Below are 18,285 nucleotides of genomic sequence, written 5' to 3'. Positions count from 1 at the left end.
ACTGTCGTCTGACCTCTCACGGAGAATATTGGCCTGTTTCTAAGAGTATACCACCCTTCAGCCTTCACATTTAATGGCTTCCAGACTTCCCGGAGGGCCTCCGGCTGGGCCGAGCCTGATATCACCAGGGGCTCCGGGTACCTCGGTGAATGCACCTACACAGAGAACCCCTTCTCTTGTGGGAGATAACCCCAACGGTGTTCAGGACAATGTGCCTGTCGATGCTCAGACAAATACAGATTCGAAACCCACATCAACATCCCTACCACTGAGGGAGGTATCGGCGTCAACCAAACCTGACCAGCATCCGGATTTGGGCCTATCAGGGAGGATAATAAGCGCAGCATTTTGTATTCCTTACAAGTTGCAGATCAGCCATGACGGAGAATGGGTATGACAAATCCGTCTCCTACATGGTTAAGAGAAAACTGCTGACCATCTATATAGGAACTTAATCACCGACCTGGGACTGCGGCGCTATTCGACTCGTTTGCCAACCTAGCATCCCCTGAATCTCATTGGTCTCACACTCTTGTTGGCTGGACTGGTGAAATAGAACAGCAATCACCACCAGATAACTCATCCTACCAACTTCAAAACAATAAAACTGTTTCATCGACAAACAAGCCGTGGGCCCCGATTCCAGTCAATACATCCCAGAAGCCACAGCCACCACCTATAGACGGCATTCGTATAACTGTCGACGATCGTCGTCGCCTTGAGAGCCAGGTCTCTTCGAGCAAGTTTGGAAATATTTTACCTGTCTGGTTGAGTGATGAACTTGAGTCCCCAGACCAAGAGATGCAATTGAAAGACCAGGGTCGCTGGCGCCGTTACGCTGAACGAGAGATATATACCCTCTTCCACTATAAGCAACATGGTCCTACCGATGGCCGATCTGAAAGACAATGGTGGCAAGACTATCAACGACTCAACCGTATGTTTGCAGACCGCATTTTGGAAACATATAAACCTGGAGACATCGTCTGGATTCACGACTATCATCTTTTCTTGCTTCCACATCTCCTCCGCCAGAAGGTTCCGAATATCTATATCGGATTTTTCCTCCACGTCCCGTTTCCCAGTAGCGAATTCCTACGTTGTCTTTCTAAGAGGAAGGATATCCTCACAGGTGCCCTTGGGGCGAATATGATTGGCTTCCAGTCTCATACTTACTCTCGTCACTTCACGTCCTGCTGCACCCGTATTCTGGCGTTCGGATCTACCGAAGGTGGGATCGACGCCTACGGTGCTCATGTTGCAGTGGATGTTTTTCCAATCGGAATCGATGTCCAGACAGTGCGAAAGCTTGCATATGGCGATCCAAATATTCTAAACACAATTTTTAACATCAAAAATATATATTCAGGCAAGAAGATAATTGTGGGACGTGATCGGCTGGACTCCGTTCGAGGAGTAACGCAGAAGTTAATGGCCTTTGAAATGTTCCTGGAACGGTATCCCCAATGGCGCGGCAAAGTTGTTCTCATACAAGTTACTAGTCCCACAAGCATGGAAGAAGAGAAAGAAGAGCCAGATAACAAACTCTCAAGCCAGGTTTCCCAGTTGGTTTCGACCATAAATGGACGGTTTGGCTCGATCAGCTTCTCCCCTGTTCAATACTACCCCCAATACCTCCCACGGCATGAATATTTTGCTCTCCTCCGCGCTGCTGATGTTGGTTTAATCACCAGTGTGCGTGACGGCATGAATACCACCAGCCTTGAATATGTGGTCTGTCAGCATGCAAATCAGGGACCTTTGATTCTCTCTGAGTTCTCTGGTACCGCAGGCATTCTTGAGGATGCTATTCACATCAACCCCTGGGACCTCACCGGGGTTGCTAACGCTATCAACACAGCCCTCACTATGGCACCTGACGCAAAGGCAAAGAAACAAGCTGCCCTTTACGAACATGTTACCACTCATACCGTTGTCGAATGGTATGATGAGTACCTCAAACGACTTCTTGCAAATCTTTCTTCCTTCAACAAGTCCATGATCACACCAGCGCTTGACAAACACAAACTTGTCTCTCAATACCGTTCTGCACGTCGCAGGCTATTCATGTTTGACTATGATGGCACCCTCACTCCCATCGTCAAAGACCCACAAGCCGCCATTCCCTCGGATCGTGTGTTACGAACCCTCAAATCTCTTGCTGCTGACCCCAAAAACGCAGTATGGATCATCTCCGGCCGCGACCAAAACTTCTTGGAGGAGTGGATGGGCCATATAACGGAGCTTGGCCTCAGCGCCGAACACGGGTGTTTCATTCGCAAACCACGCAGCGAAGAGTGGACAAATCTTGCGGAAAAGGCAAACATGAGCTGGCGAAAGGACGTTCTAGACATTTTCCAGTATTTCACCGAGCGAACCCCTGGCGCCTTTATTGAGCGGAAACGTGTGGCCTTGACCTGGCATTATCGCCCCGTGGACCCGGAGTACGGCGCCCACCAGGCCAAAGAGTGTAGGGCTGAGCTAGAACGGAGTGTGGCAACTAAATGGCCGGTAGACATCATGGAGGGCAAAGCGAACCTGGAAGTCCGGCCAGCGTTTGTGAATAAGGGTGAAATCGCAAAGAGGCTCATTGACGAATATGCAGGTGTCCATGGGCATGAACCTGAGTTTGTACTCTGCCTTGGAGATGACTTTACTGATGAAGGTACCTATTTATCTTCCAGCAGTCTCATCTTGACGTTTATATTAACTAACCGATATGTAGATATGTTCCGAGCTCTAAAGTCGTCCGATCTGCCTAAAGATCATGTTTTCTCGGTCACAGTTGGCGCCAGCTCAAAGCAGACTCAAGCCAGCTGGCATCTTCGTGAGCCTGCTGACGTGATTTCGACTGTGACACTGCTAAACAACAGTAAGTCGGCTGTTCTAAGTGACATGTCGTGACCTTAACATTGATGATACACACATTGTTGGTACTTGTTACATCTTCACTAGAAGTTTTACTACTTCGTGCCTATGCATTTGTCCATCAGGTTGGAGGCTTCTCTCAATGGTTAGCCTGCTTTAGTCTCGAAGAGATGCTATCTTTTTACCTGCCGCGCACACGTTGTCTTTGTCCCTTACTGCTTTTAATGTTTATCTGTGGCACTGCCACTAGATTTATTCGCATTATCCCATTTTCATATTGCATTGTTCTTCCATATCTTTTTTATCTGTCGAGTTATTTGATCTGTTCTCTTGGGCGGAGCATTACGAGAAAGCGAATGATATATCCGATGTTGATCAAAGAAATGTCGAAAGTCCAATTACAGCGGGGCAAGAAAGTGCTATTTCTTAAATAGAGCATTTAGATGTGAAGCTTGAGACCATAAGCATCAACAAATCAAACTAATGCAGGCGTCTATTTCTACAATGTACGGTCCGTCTATAATTCCAACCCCAAGAATACAGTATCGTCTAGCGGCGTCTCGTAATATTTTTCAATATCCTTGAACCCCAACCCCCTATATAGCTCAATGGGAGCACGCATGTGTTGAAGGGTATCGAGTCTCATTTCGTCGTATCCTCTATCTCTCGCTGCTTTCAGAAGAGCAATGACCAACGCCTTGCCAACGCCTCTACCTCTAGTAGATGGAAGTACATATAGCCGTTTCATCTCACAATATCGCTTCCCACTGTGAACAGACATAGTACCTGGAATGGAGGTGCCTGTGTCGCCCGACGAGAAGCTCTTGGGTACCAAGGGTCTCAAACAGATGCAGCCCAGCACTTCTCCAGAGTTATCGTCAATTGCGAGCAGTATCTCTCCATCGGGAGGCGAGTACTTCCCCGGGAACGATGCCATTTCATCTTGGAAGCCTTGGAAGGCCAGGTCAATCCCAAGAGATGCGGTATAGGCCTTGATCAAAATGGTAGTGGCCTGGACGTCTCGTTCTGACCGCGCGGGTTTTATGGTAAATGCGCCTTTCTTTGATATGGTATTTGCCTTTTGCAGGTAGTCATCTGGCATATCAACAATCCCATGCATAACTGCCGGTTATATAACAAATACTCTGTATGCCTTGTTGGCGATGAGTTGTTGTTGGCTGTTCGTGTCATGTCCAAAATCCATCATCTTTCGACTCTCAAAACTTCCTTCAGTAATGCCAAGAAATACCCCACGTGGAAACCTTAATTCCTGCCTTATTTTAACTTTTCTTACTGATAAGATCGTGTTATAAAAAGTTACGATAACCCGACGGCCGAAGCTCCGGGTGTGAAGCAATGGAGAGAAGTCGAGCAGTTATCAGGATTAAAAAGCTGTCGGTGCGGTGACACCAAGTCGTTGCCATTCACCTTACGCGGCCCTGCAGTTGGACGATGGCCAGAACATCCCCTAAAATCACCTTGGTATCAACACCAATGCCAAATGAACAACTGCGGCTTTTCGACCGTGGCTCGTCCTTTTTTCTGGTAGCCTTCACCTGATTGGGCCTCGGCGGCTGGCTATCAGTTGGCGCTTTGCCTCCTCCGCTTTGGTTCCTTTAGTCATCTCGGCATTTACCTTCTTCTTCTCTCCTCTTTCTTGCTGCTTAACCGTGCCGTTCGACCCGAGACTATCATTGCTCGAAGGGCGCGCATCTACTCCTCGTGACAAAGATGAAACGAAAAAAGGCCATGATTAGCCAGATGCTGCGTTTTCATAGGGACGGGCCAGTCCCGTAAACGGGCCCGGTTTGTTCTGTTTACACGTCCGCTCTTCTCTGACCCTGGTGAGTAACCTGTGGGTCGGTTAGAGAGGGTGGACCCATGGTTGGAGATAAAATGCAATGCCTTGCTCACACAAGCTGGCTGGGTCGTTCGGTTATTGTCAATTCCAGAAAGAGTCGAGAAAATTTGCTATTTCGATTAACAGCTTGCTAACAACAGACAACTTGCATGAAGCTAAAGCAGTTGTCTGGCTAAAAATACCTCATAAACCAACATTTTAATCATTGCAACTACACAGAAAATACAAAAGGCCCAAGAGTACAAGATTTCCTCCAGCTTATACATTTGTAATCAGGATCTCTGTACAGTCTGATATATATATCACCATCGAAAACTAACCTGGCCAAATCTATTCTATGTTAGTTTACGTCTTCTATAGCGGCAGTGGTGCTTGCTAACTATTTTCCTAGTCAAGCAAAGCTCTGGGGTGAAATTAAGATAGCAATACAGCTGGATTTTTCCACAGCTGTTGATCAGACTTGATATACCATCAAATCAAAGAGAGATACCAGGGGGATGGGACTCAGTGCAGAGTCGTCTACGCAGCAGATTGAAGCCCGGGACCTTGAGAAGGCTGTTGCGGCTATCCCTATCTCCTCCTACGCCGAGGTACTCTCTGGGGAGAAGGATGGTTCCCAGGCACAATCCGGGTCATCTTCGGACCATGACCATGGTGCCGGTGAAATCTCCAAAATACCAACAAATACAGTAGAACGGCCAGGTGTCTTGGAAAAGACTCTCTCCCTGGTTCGAACAAGAGAATCTAACTTCGATCCTGGCCCTCCTCCGGATGGTGGCTATCATGCCTGGCTCCAAGTGGCTCTTACCCATATGGTCATCTTTAACACATGGGGGTTCGTGAATGGATTCGGTGTATTCCAATCTTACTACACCGAAGCCCTAAAACGATCGCCTTCGGACATATCATGGATCGGCGGAACTCAGATTTTTCTTCTCTTCTTTATTGGAACCTTTTCCGGTCGGGCAACAGATGCGGGATACTTTAAGGCTGTCTGGTCTGCAGGTGCCGTGATAATTATTTTTTCGATCTTCATGACGTCGCTGTGCAAGACATATTGGCAAACCTTCCTCTCCCAGGGTATCTGCATGGGGATAGGCAGTGGTCTTATATTCTGCCCCAGCGTGGCTCTTCTGACATCCTACTTTGCTCGTCGACGGTCCCTGGCAATCGCTATCACTGCATCTGGGAGTGCAACCGGCGGCATTGTCTACCCGGTACTCGTGCAACAACTGCTCCCCAAGATCGGCTTTGGGTGGACCATGCGAGTAATCGGCCTCATAACTGCCGTAACCCTAACTCCTGGTTTCTTTTTCCTTCGCCAACGGATACCACCCCGTCGAACAGGCCCTTTCTTCGAACTCCAGGCATTCCGCGAGCCTGCATATACCTTATACGCAGTTGCAATGTTCCTCAATTTTTGGGCCTTGTACATAGCCTTTTTCTATGTTGGCAGTTTCGGCCGTAATGTAATCGGCTTATCACAAAAGGACTCTATAAACTTGATTCTTATAATAAACTGCGTGGGGATCTTTGGGCGTCTGATACCATGCTATATCTCAGACTGGAAATCTGGCCCAATAAACGCCCTTATACCATGCACTGTTGTGGCGGGAGCAACATTGTTTGGATGGATAGGCGTGAAAAGGGAGCCCAGCTTGTACGCATTCTCTATCGTTTATGGATTTTTCGCCGCTGGGATACAGGCATTGTTCCCATCTGCCTTGACGAGTCTCACAACGGATCTGAGGAAGAGCGGTATCCGGTTTGGAATGACACTGAGCATTGTAAGCTTTTCTTCCCTGACAGGCTCACCCATTGCAGGCGCATTGATTGCGTTGAGAGACGGTGACTTTTTGTACGCCCAGATCTTTGCTGGCCTGTCAATGTTCCTCAGTCTAGCCGTCTTGCTGTTTTCTCGGTCAAAGGTAGTTGGATGGAAGCTCAAGGCACGAGTTTGATGATCTTCCCTCCCCCAACTCTTCGGCCTGCTCGAATATGTGGAGTACAAGGTATGTACTCCGTAGAGATGTTTTATCTCTTGACTTTGCAACATTGGAATATCTATCGATGTTGTTTTAGTGCTGATTTCGGGATATAAAGTTTATAGAAAAGCGTTGCAAAGATAATGTCTAGTTGTATATATTAGTTATTTAGAAACAAAGTCATTGAATAGCATCTCCTCTCATGTACTAGAGAAAGTGAAAAGTGCCTTGTTTATATCGACCTAGTTGCAACTACCATATGCGGCTCATTGAAGTGATTTGCTTAGTAAGAAAGCAAACCGGCGAATCAGAATGAGTAAATATAAGATAAACTCACCAGCCAATCAAAAACCCTTAACTAGAAGCAAAAACAAACAGTGCAAACAGGCGGGTAGCTCACGTGATGCCCCCTCCAAAAAAGTCGATAAGAGAAAAAAGAAAAAAACGTGACTTGGAGATTCTTTTTTTTATTTGATTTGATTATTTCCATTTTTATTATTTTTTGGGCTTCAAGTTTTTCTGCTTCGTCGTCGTCTCTTTCTTCGTCTTTTTCTCGTTCTCTCTTTTCTGTCGAGCTGGTTCAGTTACTGACAGCGTCGGTGGTTGTTGTTTTGCCCTGCGAGCAGCTATCTAACTAAGGAGTCACTAAACCACCACCCCCCGCCTATCTCGTTATCTCACATACACAAAAACTCACGCGTAATCATGGCGCCTCGCGGACGTGGAGGGAAGTTCAGCAAGCCAACGAGAGGAGGTAGGTCTGCCTGTCGGTTGGGTTATATATACATCGGATACAATGCAGATGCTAATATACTCGTCGATGGTATCTAGGAGGCAAGCACTTCAGCCGAGACCTGCAGCCGTTGGATAAGAATGGAGACCCGATAGGCATGTGGAGGGTTAGTTGTATCCATTACACCACTGCTCCCAAGGGCAATAGCTGGGATGTAGGCTTTGCTGACGTATAGTAGGAGGACAAGGACGTAGAGTCTGAGGAGGAAGAGGAAGAAGAGGAAGACTCTGAGGAGGAGTCCGAGGAAGACGATGATGAGGGTCCAGCTAAAGAAGAGATGACCCGTGAGCAGCGCAAAGCTGCCGCAAAAGCCAGAAAAGAAGCCGCCATTCGCAAGAAGCGACAAGTGGCAGCTGAGCCGGGAGACCTACCTCCCAGTGACAGTGAAGAGGACGAGGACGACGACATGCCAGCCAACCCTAACCACACTGCTAAAGCCCGTAACCAGGCGGCCAAGGCAGCTACCGCTCCAGCCGACGGAGCCGCCGCAGCTGCAAAAAAGGGGGATGCCTCACAGCTTTCCCGCAGAGAGCGGGAGGCTCTACAAGCCCAGCAGGCGCGTGAGAGATACCTGAAGCTGCACTCTGAGGGCAAGACGGATGAGGCTCGTGCCGACCTGGCTCGTCTGGCCATTATCCGTGAACGTCGTGAAGCCGAGAAGGCCCGCAAGGAGGCTGAGAAGGAAGAACGTGAAGAGCGTGAGCGTGAGAAGGCCCAGGAACGAGAGGCCAGAGAGGCTAAGCTGAGAGCTGCTGCTTTGGGACCAGCAGCTGGCAAGAAGAAGGGCAAAAGCAAATAAATCACTCTTTATCCTTCGACATAGCCATCCATTTTCCCTTTTTGGTCACACAGCAAGGCCGTCCGTCGGCGTCTTGTGCTTTGACTTCTTTTCCCCCATTCTTCTTTTCTTCTAGTGCTTCATAACTGGACTGGTATCATGATGGATTCGCTCGCATCGTGGCTTGAATCTGGTCTTTCCCTCCCTTTCTCCTTTATTTCACGGACAGCTTGGAACATGGTAGTTACTCTGCAAGCCACAAACATATGCACCCCATAAGCTATAACTATATCAATTCCACAACAATGATTTTATGCATGCTGCAGGGGGGACCCCGAAGTTGAGGACTCCAGGGATCATCCAGGTCGGCCACTTCGTATATACACTTAAAAATCCCAACCCGTCCCACTCCCTGTGAGCACACCTTAAGCTTCCTCACACAGACAAAATATTTGCTCGCCGTTTGCTCGTCTTTACGTAAATGCCCGCGGTAGATACGCAATTGTATCCGACTTGGCGCCCTCCAGGGTCGAAATATCCGCGACACGAGAGCCCGCCTCGTACTGATCGGATGGTGCCACAAGGTCGTACTCCGTATATATAAGAATAACAATGACACCAATAGTTATAGCAGCATTGTTTGCATGGAGATCTTGGAAAGAATGCACATAATTCAAACTACACTAATGAGTCTGTTCTATTCCTTGGGCGTTGCTGCGCCTTCGTGTTTGACCTCGTATTTCTCAGGGGTAAAAGCAGTCAATAGTTATAGCTAATATCTGTATATACGGTCAAGAGACTATGTACTTTTTTCGTCTTCTATTCAGACAGTCTCGGGGACAATCGCGCAAGAAACGAAGAGGGATTAAGCTGGAGTAAATCTCCAGGAAATGTATATACAGTAAATGTGTCCTTTTTGGCGCATAGAAAGACGGTTGGTACAAGCAGATATGAAAGGGAAAAATGACCAAAGAGAGATAAATGCCAGTAGAGACGTGGACTTTTTAGTAGACGTATCTAAAGGTCAGGTTCTCCTTGTCGGTCTGGTTGTCCCATTTCTTCTGCTCGACGGAGGTGGACTGAGACAGAGTGTTATCCTCAGAGACAGGCAGGGCCTGGGAGTTCTGCGCCGCAACCCGGTCCCTGCGCTTGTTCTCCCAAATGTAGTAGCCCAGAAGGCAGAGCGCGAGCACGGCTCCCGCGGCCTGGGTCGCCAGGACGGCGATCTTAGCTGGGATGTAGCGGGGGGCATCCTTTACCTGGAAGGTTTGGGGCCCGATGATGTTCCCGATGCTGAAACTCGCGGTGACCAGGGCCGCGCTGACGGAACGCTTGGTGCTGCCAGCGACGTTGGAGGCCAGCCACTGGTAGATGACGATGAGGGTTGGAACGATGGAGTTGACGAGGTAGATGCCGGCCAACAGGGCGCCCTGGTTGGTCTCTGGAGCAAAGGAAAGCAGGGCACCGCCGAGGATACCGGGGATGCAGCAGGCTACGATGCCAACGGAGCGGTACATCTTATAGCGGATTGCGAAACCGATGATGACGGTGCTGAAGATGGAGACAACACCGCCGGGCATGTTGAGCAGGGCAGATCTGGGGGCAGAGTAGCCGAAGTTCTTGATCAGGGTGGCAGAGTAGGTCGTCACCACGCCGCTGGACACGGAGATCTACAATGCAATGTTAGCACTAGTTGGTTATACATGCATAACCAAACAGTTACATCAAACCGCGGGGGTATGTCAGCTTACCAGAGTAGTGATGACGGTCATGAACCAGATCTGGACGTCGAGCAGGGCCTCAACAATATGGGACATCTTGAAGCTGGTGTTGATGACTCCGGTCTGGTTGAAGGAGACATGCTTGAGCAGGGCCGCCTTCTCCCTGTCAGTCAAAAAGCGCGCCTTCATGGGGCTGTCTGGGATGATAAAGTACGTCGCAATGCCGGCAATGCAAGTGACGGCGCCCAGGACGACGAACATGGCCTTCCAGCCGGTGAACTCGGGGTTCTTGACATGCTGGAAGCCAAACGAGACGAGGCCGCCGATGATCTGTCCCAGGCCCAGGCCAGAGTACCAGATGCAGAACCGGGGCGCCTGCTCGGACTTGGTGTACCACTGGCTGCTAATGAGCACCAGGCAGGGCGCAATGGCAGCCTCAAAGATGCCCAGGAAGATGCGAGCCGCGAGCAGAGTCTTGTAGTCGCGCGCAGCAGCAGTGCAGGCGGTTGCTATGCCCCAGAGCGTGACGTTAAGTGCCAGCCACTTGGGGGCGGATATCTTGTTCAGTATGTATCCTATGCACCAGTTAGCTTGATATCAACGCAACAAGCAGCAAGCAACATTGATCTATGTGATATATCGGGTCATTCTGCGATGATGATGATTATATAAAAGACCTACCGGTTGGGACTTCGGCGATAAGGTAGGCGATGAAGAATGCTGTGGCCGCGTTGGAGAAGTTGTTGCCCTTGAGATGGAGGTCCTTGGTGAGGCCCATAACAGCCGCATACTATAGAAGAGGACTCAGTCTCTGACAACGGGGAGACATGGAGAAACAGGAAGCAGGAAACAAGAAGATGAGCTCACATTGAGGGAGACCTTGTCGATGAACTGCATGGTGTAGCAAACAAACATGATGGGGATGATATAGAGGTCGACCTTCCAGCGGATGCGCTTCAGCTCAGCAGCGCTGGCCTGCTCACCCTCCCCGGACTCCCCATACTGCTGGAGGAAGCGATATGCCTGGTCGAGGTCTCGAGATGTGCCAGACGAAGTCGGAATCTCCTTGTCCAGCGCGATCTTCTGATCGACGGGCGACTTTTCTGAGTCTTCAGAGGCCATCGTGGAGTATCAAGACACAACAGCCAGCAACAACCACGCTTCAGGGGAGTGAGTTTCAGGACTGATCGATGGAGAGAAGATGCAAGGGAAAAAGAAACCGAAGAAGATTAAAGAAGATGCAGGCGGCCATAAACGTGGTTTTGATTGCTTTTTTCTTTTGTTTTTTGCTCTCCGTCCTCTGCCACCAAGGAGTACGGATACGTCCTGCAGCTATCAGGTCAACAAACGGCACCACTTTGAGCAGAATGGAGACCGGATGATATGCAGGTTTCAAGACATGCCAGAGGGGACAGACGCTCTGGACGCTCTGAATCGTCCCGTATCGATATCATCCATCCCTGACTTTATCTGCGTGCACGGCGTCCGACCCGGTAGATGATAGGATAGGCCATCAGGGACCCCCCCTTGACTACCTGCTGGGACCGCTACAATATGCAGATATTCATACAGACTTCCGTTAGGGGCACTCAAGGTTGCATCTCGAGAAGACCCAGACGAAGCAATGTAGCAAAGAAGAAAGCCTGGCGCATTTCTAGCGCCTCCCGAAGGGCCCTTAGCTTGCCACCAGAACGATTCTCAATGGCTCATACGCAAGCCCCCTGTCCGCTCTCGGGGCCATGGCTATAAAAGTTTCATTTAAGCATGCCTAGAGGCTCACCAAGAGGACGCCCAGGGTAGATCCCCAGGGGCCACTAAACGCCCCCCTTCCCGCCCCTAGAGAGAACTCTGATTTGCATCCATCCCATGTTTGTCCGGACTATCGTCCCGTTCAGGCCTACGCATGTGGGTGCGCTCTCGACAGAGGGCGTCCTACGGACCCAGTCCCAAGGAAACGTCTGGGATAACTGGCATGTTAGAGTTAGTTACTTACCTGCTGTACAAAGTACAGGCACTCTCAAGTCTTTCCTTTACAGGTCAGAAAGCATTTCCAAGGGGTGCCTTTCAGATACTTCGGAGGAATACGACAGTTGACCGCCTAGTGCTCTCGCCCAAGTCCGCCTTTCCATGATGGCGTTACTGGTCGGCAGGCCTTGGACCTCGTCAGTGCCATCTTTGAAGTATAACTAAAAGTTATGCTGAATATCAATTGATACATACGGAGTATTGGCCACTGATACTAAGCCTAGAGTGAAGCTTGTCTTTGTGCTGCCATTGCTGCATGCGCTCGCTTAGCCGGAGAAGCCGGCTGTTTCTACCAGGTTAGCTCTGGCCGTCTCCCGTCTACGTATACCGGGTCGTTGGACAAGGTGTTACATCTTCCTCCTGGGCGGTGGAGTGCTTACTCCGGAAGATCAGCTTTATGAATCAACGGTCTTTATAATATTCCCTTCCTACGGAGGACTGCCCAACAACTCTCTAGCCAACATTACTGTCTTGGATGAGAGCATTCATGCGAGGCTCGAAATTTGACCCTCTTGATGCCTGGGGAACATACTTGCTGATCGACTCCATTTTTAGGACACGATTGACATGGGGATCACCTCGTATGAAGGATGCATCAACACGCCAGAAACGCCCAGCTTTTTGCAACTTGAGAAAAAAAAGCAAGCAGACAGAGAAATGAGAAGAAGAAGAAAAAATAACAACTGCCAACGAGAATTAAGTCAGCCCATCGAACAATTCTCTGTTTGATTCGCAGATGGGGTCACACTCGGTCTCGTTTGCAATCTGCACACTTTCCTCTCAACTCCCCCTATCCCGGCGCTTTCATAAGCTCTTCTAGAGCTTCATCAAACCAGACGCCTTTACATATGCTTCCCGTTTGCTTTTTTCTACGGACCTCCGTGGCCCTCAAGGCAGCATTACGGGATGTGGACTGATGAAATACAAATATGATGGCCTGCAGGTCCCGCGCCTGCAATCGATGGTCGTTCTTTTTCCACTCTAATTGTTCTAGAGTCCTTGGATTTATTTAGTTCTGCTGGTGGGCGTACATACTACTCTGAGATATACACATACCTGTGGAGTATATACATATACTTCTTTCTACCCTCCCACGAGATCAAAGAAAATATTGAAGAACAAGGAAAATCCAGTCCTACCAATAGAGAAGCCGGCCTAATGCAGTGGGTATACCATGCCTCTCCGGAGGTCAATGCGATTTCGCAGTATCCGACTATCCTCGCGGTATGCATCTCGCTCTCTTTTGTCATGACCGTGGTCGTCTGTCTCCGGGTCTGGGTTCGTGCTGTGTGGAAGAAGAGCTTTGGAGTTGATGATCTGGTCATTGTGTCCTCGGCGGTATGTATCTATATAACTATATAAACCACACGTATAGTTATACATATCCCCTCCTCCCATCCATGTTTACCCTTGCTCATATTGAATCCTTTAGGCGTGTGGGATCGTCTACAGTGCGTTGTGCATAACTCAGTCCCGCCTGGGTCTCGGTCTCCCGCTCAAACTACGGCCAAAGGAGAGTCTGGACACATATGCCACGGTAAGTGACTATATACACCGCTCCAACTGACTGGTTATAAACATCACAAACTGATTGTTTGCTCATGTAGGTCAACTTCGCTGGTCGCCCGATCTACATGGCCGGTGTCACCGGCTTCAAAGTGGCCCTGTGTATCGCATATCTACGCATTATCCGCCATAGTTCGGAAAAGTCCTATCGCCATGTCGTCTGGGGCATCATGATATTCACCATCCTATCACATCTTGCCGGGACTCTCGTCCTACTCTTCCAGTGCTCACCTGTGCACAAGTCATGGCGGCCAAGGACACCGGGAAAATGCCTGCCAAACGATGCCGTCTTTTACCCGCTTGCTGGAGTATCAATCTTTTGTGACCTGATCGTTTTCCTCACGCCCATCCCACTATGGATGAAAGTACGCATCAGCACGCCGCGAAAGCTGGGTCTGATGGCCGTCTTCCTGCTCGGTCTGTTCACCACCGCCTGTTCGATTATGCGAGTGGTTCAGATTGAGATCATTGCAAAGGATGGAAACTCGACTATGCTCATCCTCTGGGGCACCATCGAGCTGAACGTCGGAGTAAGTCAGACACTAACCTACCACATAACTAGAATATGAAGAAGCAAAGAAGCTAACATAGTCCTCTTACAACTAACCAGATCGCCATCACCTGTCTGCCCACTCTGATTCCGCTACTTACCTTTATTCGCGGCCGAACATCCAAGGGCGGTCCCATGCAGTATCCCCACAGCTCCGAGGGCCGCAGCGCCGGCACTGCAGTCAAGCTCAAGTCTGTCGGCTTGCACTCATCCACCATGCGATCTCAAACAATCCCAACCGGTAACAACACGCTAATCAAGTCGGGCAGTTTCAGCTCCCTAGAGGCGATCCTCCCTGTCGATAGCCAAGGGAGACCTATCCAGCGAGATGACGTGGAATCAAGCGGCGGCAATGGATCGCAGACCCGTGTAAACATGTCAAATGCCGGCCAGATAACGAAGACCGTCCAGGTGGAGATCACTCGCTCGGATAACCAGCCGGGTCCTGAGCGAAGTTGGCTTCATTGATCTTGTCCAAGCTTCTTCGTTATATTTCCATGCTTCGTTTTCGTTTATCGGGGGCAAAATAGGGGGATCTAAAAGGTGTTCGGCACTTGATTTCTAGGACGTATTATGCCCGGTCATGGCAGCAATGTCTTTTTTCTTGCTTACAATATTGCTTTCTTGTCTTTTTCTGTACATAGATATACCCTGTATATATTATTGACCCTTTTATATTCCATTTTTTCCCCTTGTGCCTACCAAGTATTGTGTAGTTCGTTGGTTAACTAGTTACCCAAGAACTTCGGTCCGGCTAAAACTTCAGCACCTAAAAAAAAAACACCAAACAACTCCACCGACTAGCCAGCTAGTTAGTTAAACAACAAGATGGGTCATAATTTAAGCAAAATATTTCACTGCGATGCTACATCAGCTGCAGATAGACACGATAAAGAATCCACTTCCGGCTTATACGATGGTGCGCAGCAAAACTACTCCGTAGTTACACATAGCATCCCATGGCCCCGTGAAAGACAAGGCACATGCTTTAGCTATACCCAACTCCCAGAGAGCCTAGAGACCGCAGCAGCCGGGTAAACATATCGAGCGCCGCCGTTTCAACCGCGATAACCTCATAGTTCAGGCCTACGCCAGGAACTGCCGGATGTGAGCCGAGGGTGACCCCCTGGCCCTTATGAGGGTGCTGATAAGTTTATCCCGGGGCCCATCAGTGTGCGAGGGTCAAGCTACACGAAGGATCTTTCGTTTCTTAGCCGGCATCCCCGTCGCGGTTCGGATCTCCCTGCTCTTTTCCTCCCTCCAAGAGTCCACCGGTTTTCGTCGAAGGCGGCTGCTGTCGATCGGGTCGCTTCATATTCCCACGAACACCATATATCGCCGCGGGTTATAGCTAGTTAACCTCCAGGTCGGTATCAGAGATCCAGTGGAGCATACTTATCTACAAACACAAGTGACTACCTCGTTAACTACGCAAGGAGAAGAAAACACCGGCGGGTTCAGAGAAGCAAGAGACTAGCCAGAGATGGTGTCCACGTCCACATCGCCTCACGTCCTGATCATAGGCGCAGGAATCACAGGCCTTGTTCTCGCACAGGCGTTGCGTAAACACGGAGTGTCCTTCGCCATCTACGAACGAGATCCCGATCCGCTGCACCGCGGCAAAGGCTGGGGGCTGACGATCCATTGGTCTCTTGATGCCTTTCTTCGGCTTTTACCACAGCACCTGCTCGATCGGCTGCCAGAGACTTACGTCGACCCGGAAGCTGTTGCAAAAGGGGAGAATGGTAACTTCCTACTGTTTGACCTTAGGACCGGAGAGACTAAGTGGAAGGTTCCTCCGGCAAAGAGGATGAGAGTGTCAAGAGAGCGGTTGCGTAGGTTGTTGATGGATGGAATTGATGTTCAGGTAAGTCAAGAGCAAACTGTGCGGTCTATAGAAAGAGGAGAAACGCTGCTAAATCTAGCCAGTGGAACAAATCTATTTCCAGTATCAGTCAGGTATCAGAGTCAGTTGTACGCTGTCACTTTTCAGATGATTCTACTGCCGAAGGAACCTTGCTAGTAGGGTGTGATGGCTCTCGATCAAAGACTCGCGCTTTGCTATGTTCGTTGGCTGAAAATGAAACTCCAGCAATGCCTGAGAACTATCAACTCCCCGTCCGCTTGGTCGGGGTAAGTGCTGCGTTGCCGTCACGAATTGCACTTAAGATGAGAGCCCTGGATCCGTTCTTCTTGCAGGCTGGTGACCCAGCTACCAGCAACTTCTTCTGGTTCTCATTCCTTGACACCCCGGCTAATAATGACCGCAAGGACCGTGATACGTATGAGTGTCAGATATTGATTAGCTGGCCGTACCGTAAGGATGGCTCTAACAACATAGAGATTCCAGCTGAGAACGTTGACAGGATAAAACTCATGCACTCCTTGGCTGATGGATGGGTAGAGCCGTTCCGTGAGGTCGTGCAGAGTATCCCAGAAGAAACAGAACCCAAGGTCATCTCCTTGGAGGACTGGCCGACTCCACCAAGGGGTTCATGGAGCAATCTTGGTGGCACAGCAACTCTCGTTGGCGACTCTGCCCATGCGATGACGATGTGTGAGTATATCTGTCTTTCTCTTTCTCCTCTTTTTGTGGCAACAAGTAGTCACAAGTAGTAACCCATGCTAATGGCCACTCTTACAGTTCGCGGGGAAGCAGGGAATCATGGCATTCTCGATGTGTCTAACTTGATAGATGCGTTACTTCCTGTTCTTACATCCTCGCCACACTCTCCCGCAAAGACGCAGAAGGAAGTGATCAACGAGTATGAAGATGAGATGACTGCGCGTACCAGGCCAGCCGTTCTTCGGAGCCGCAAAGCGTGCCTTGATGCCCACGACTACCCTTCGATAACGGCTGACTCTCCACTTGTTGCTCGAAGAGGGGCGTTCGAAGATGATGATCTAGAATACCTTCTCACCTAGACACTCAGATCCCAGAGAAAACTTATACTCCACGTACTATAAAAGTAATTCGAAAATATATCGCAAAAAATACTTCAAAGATACTTCAGGGCATCAGGCTTGTTTCTCCAACTTAGTTGATTGCATGAATGCTTAACTACCCTTTAGACTTCAATAGTTCTGTGCCCCCGAAGAGGCCACTGCGCTGTCAACTCGCCTCCCATAATCCATTAACCGGGTAGTTAGCCTTAATCTAGGATACTTTCGTCAGTGTAGTTATAATTATGCCAAGCTGCAGTCGAATATTTAGTTAATGTGCCACAGTCTCCCTTCAAGCCACCCGGGACAAGCATCACAAATACACCCGGACTTTCAACTTCCGACACATCACACGGCCCTTCCTCGCATGCTAACCTTGTCTGCTTCGGTTAAATTCATATATTTCCTAGTTATGTATACATAATGTAATATAAGTGCATGCATCGCTGACAGGGTGGGGCTATCTCCCGTAAAAAATTGATACGTCACATCATTGAGGCCAAACCTCCGAACTGACTGTCTTTTGCTGCACATGCTCTGGCGATCAGTCATTCACGAAATATATGTACTCCATAAACGGCTTGCAGGTGACGTCTTGACATTGTGCAGGTACAGCCTCGCTTGCATTTTCTCCAGGCTCATATAAAATCAGCACGGCCAGCGCTTCTTATCAGTAGGTGGGGTGATAAATTGGTTATAGAGATGATCTGTGGAGATGCAATCTCGCGCCATGTCCAAGGTGGAAACTGCTCTTTTATTTTTCTTGGGGTGGCCTCCAGCATTGGCGCTCCCTGTTATATTATGACAAACATATAGTATATACGCCCTGTTGTTCTGACCGGGACCTGGCTTCGCTTATCTTCTAATCTACTCTGCATCGCCGACAACATTCCCTGCCATAATTTACCTGGTTATAGGTATTATAATTGATATATATCAGCAAGTTACTTAGTCCAGCTTTCGCTAGTTATAACTTAATCAAATTATGATGTTTATATAAAATAAACACTCGGCAATAAAGTCGCTCCTTCCTTTTCATTCCGATGGTGTCAGACGGGCGCACCTTCCTCAAGTTGATATTAATACGCGAAAAAAGAAGGCACGTGCGCGCGGGCCGGTCCTTCCAGGTTTAAGCTTAATTTCCCAAAGTTTATTAATTCCCTCGAAAAGCACATGCATTGTCTCCTTCTCCGTT

At 49.0% G+C, this 18,285-nt stretch overlaps 8 protein-coding genes across 8 annotated transcripts; 5 read left to right on the top strand and 3 right to left on the bottom strand.

Annotated features, from left to right (window-relative positions):
- Positions 1 to 73: 73 nt before the first annotated feature.
- MGYG_05670 (trehalose-phosphatase) lies at positions 74 to 2,904 on the top strand (the record flags this gene model as incomplete). The annotated part of the gene is made up of 3 exons (XM_003173036.1): positions 74 to 391; positions 448 to 2,665; positions 2,726 to 2,904. 3 exons carry the CDS (start codon positions 74 to 76, stop codon positions 2,902 to 2,904), a joined length of 2,715 nt encoding a protein of 904 aa, XP_003173084.1.
- Positions 2,905 to 3,385: 481 nt separating this feature from the next.
- Positions 3,386 to 3,988, bottom strand: MGYG_05669 (acetyltransferase; the record flags this gene model as incomplete). The annotated part of the gene is made up of 1 exon (XM_003173035.1): positions 3,386 to 3,988. One exon carries the CDS (start codon positions 3,986 to 3,988, stop codon positions 3,386 to 3,388), a length of 603 nt encoding a protein of 200 aa, XP_003173083.1.
- Positions 3,989 to 5,226: 1,238 nt separating this feature from the next.
- On the top strand, positions 5,227 to 6,690 carry MGYG_05668 (hypothetical protein; the record flags this gene model as incomplete). Its single annotated transcript, XM_003173034.1, has 1 exon — positions 5,227 to 6,690. One exon carries the CDS (start codon positions 5,227 to 5,229, stop codon positions 6,688 to 6,690), a length of 1,464 nt encoding a protein of 487 aa, XP_003173082.1.
- Positions 6,691 to 7,419: 729 nt separating this feature from the next.
- Positions 7,420 to 8,306, top strand: MGYG_05667 (hypothetical protein; the record flags this gene model as incomplete). The annotated part of the gene is made up of 3 exons (XM_003173033.1): positions 7,420 to 7,468; positions 7,546 to 7,613; positions 7,686 to 8,306. The coding sequence occupies 3 exons, from the start codon at positions 7,420 to 7,422 to the stop codon at positions 8,304 to 8,306; spliced, it is 738 nt and encodes a 245-aa protein (XP_003173081.1).
- A 983-nt stretch (positions 8,307 to 9,289) lies between these two features.
- MGYG_05666 (allantoate permease) lies at positions 9,290 to 11,128 on the bottom strand (the record flags this gene model as incomplete). Its single annotated transcript, XM_003173032.1, has 4 exons — positions 9,290 to 9,955; positions 10,037 to 10,581; positions 10,688 to 10,796; positions 10,874 to 11,128. The coding sequence occupies 4 exons, from the start codon at positions 11,126 to 11,128 to the stop codon at positions 9,290 to 9,292; spliced, it is 1,575 nt and encodes a 524-aa protein (XP_003173080.1).
- A 714-nt stretch (positions 11,129 to 11,842) lies between these two features.
- Positions 11,843 to 12,580, bottom strand: MGYG_05665 (hypothetical protein; the record flags this gene model as incomplete). Its single annotated transcript, XM_003173031.1, has 4 exons — positions 11,843 to 11,885; positions 12,000 to 12,034; positions 12,227 to 12,314; positions 12,564 to 12,580. 4 exons carry the CDS (start codon positions 12,578 to 12,580, stop codon positions 11,843 to 11,845), a joined length of 183 nt encoding a protein of 60 aa, XP_003173079.1.
- A 609-nt stretch (positions 12,581 to 13,189) lies between these two features.
- On the top strand, positions 13,190 to 14,615 carry MGYG_05664 (integral membrane protein; the record flags this gene model as incomplete). The annotated part of the gene is made up of 4 exons (XM_003173030.1): positions 13,190 to 13,369; positions 13,464 to 13,568; positions 13,639 to 14,127; positions 14,208 to 14,615. The coding sequence occupies 4 exons, from the start codon at positions 13,190 to 13,192 to the stop codon at positions 14,613 to 14,615; spliced, it is 1,182 nt and encodes a 393-aa protein (XP_003173078.1).
- Positions 14,616 to 15,630: 1,015 nt separating this feature from the next.
- MGYG_05663 (FAD binding domain-containing protein) lies at positions 15,631 to 17,072 on the top strand (the record flags this gene model as incomplete). The annotated part of the gene is made up of 3 exons (XM_003173029.1): positions 15,631 to 16,014; positions 16,077 to 16,704; positions 16,792 to 17,072. 3 exons carry the CDS (start codon positions 15,631 to 15,633, stop codon positions 17,070 to 17,072), a joined length of 1,293 nt encoding a protein of 430 aa, XP_003173077.1.
- Between the last annotated feature and the right edge of the window lie 1,213 nt (positions 17,073 to 18,285).

This window comes from Nannizzia gypsea, genomic scaffold, assembly GCF_000150975.2.
Source record: "Nannizzia gypsea CBS 118893 supercont1.4 genomic scaffold, whole genome shotgun sequence".
NCBI classification, from domain to species: Eukaryota; Fungi; Ascomycota; class Eurotiomycetes; order Onygenales; family Arthrodermataceae; genus Nannizzia; species Nannizzia gypsea.
This window is presented reverse-complemented; position numbering and strand designations above follow the sequence as displayed.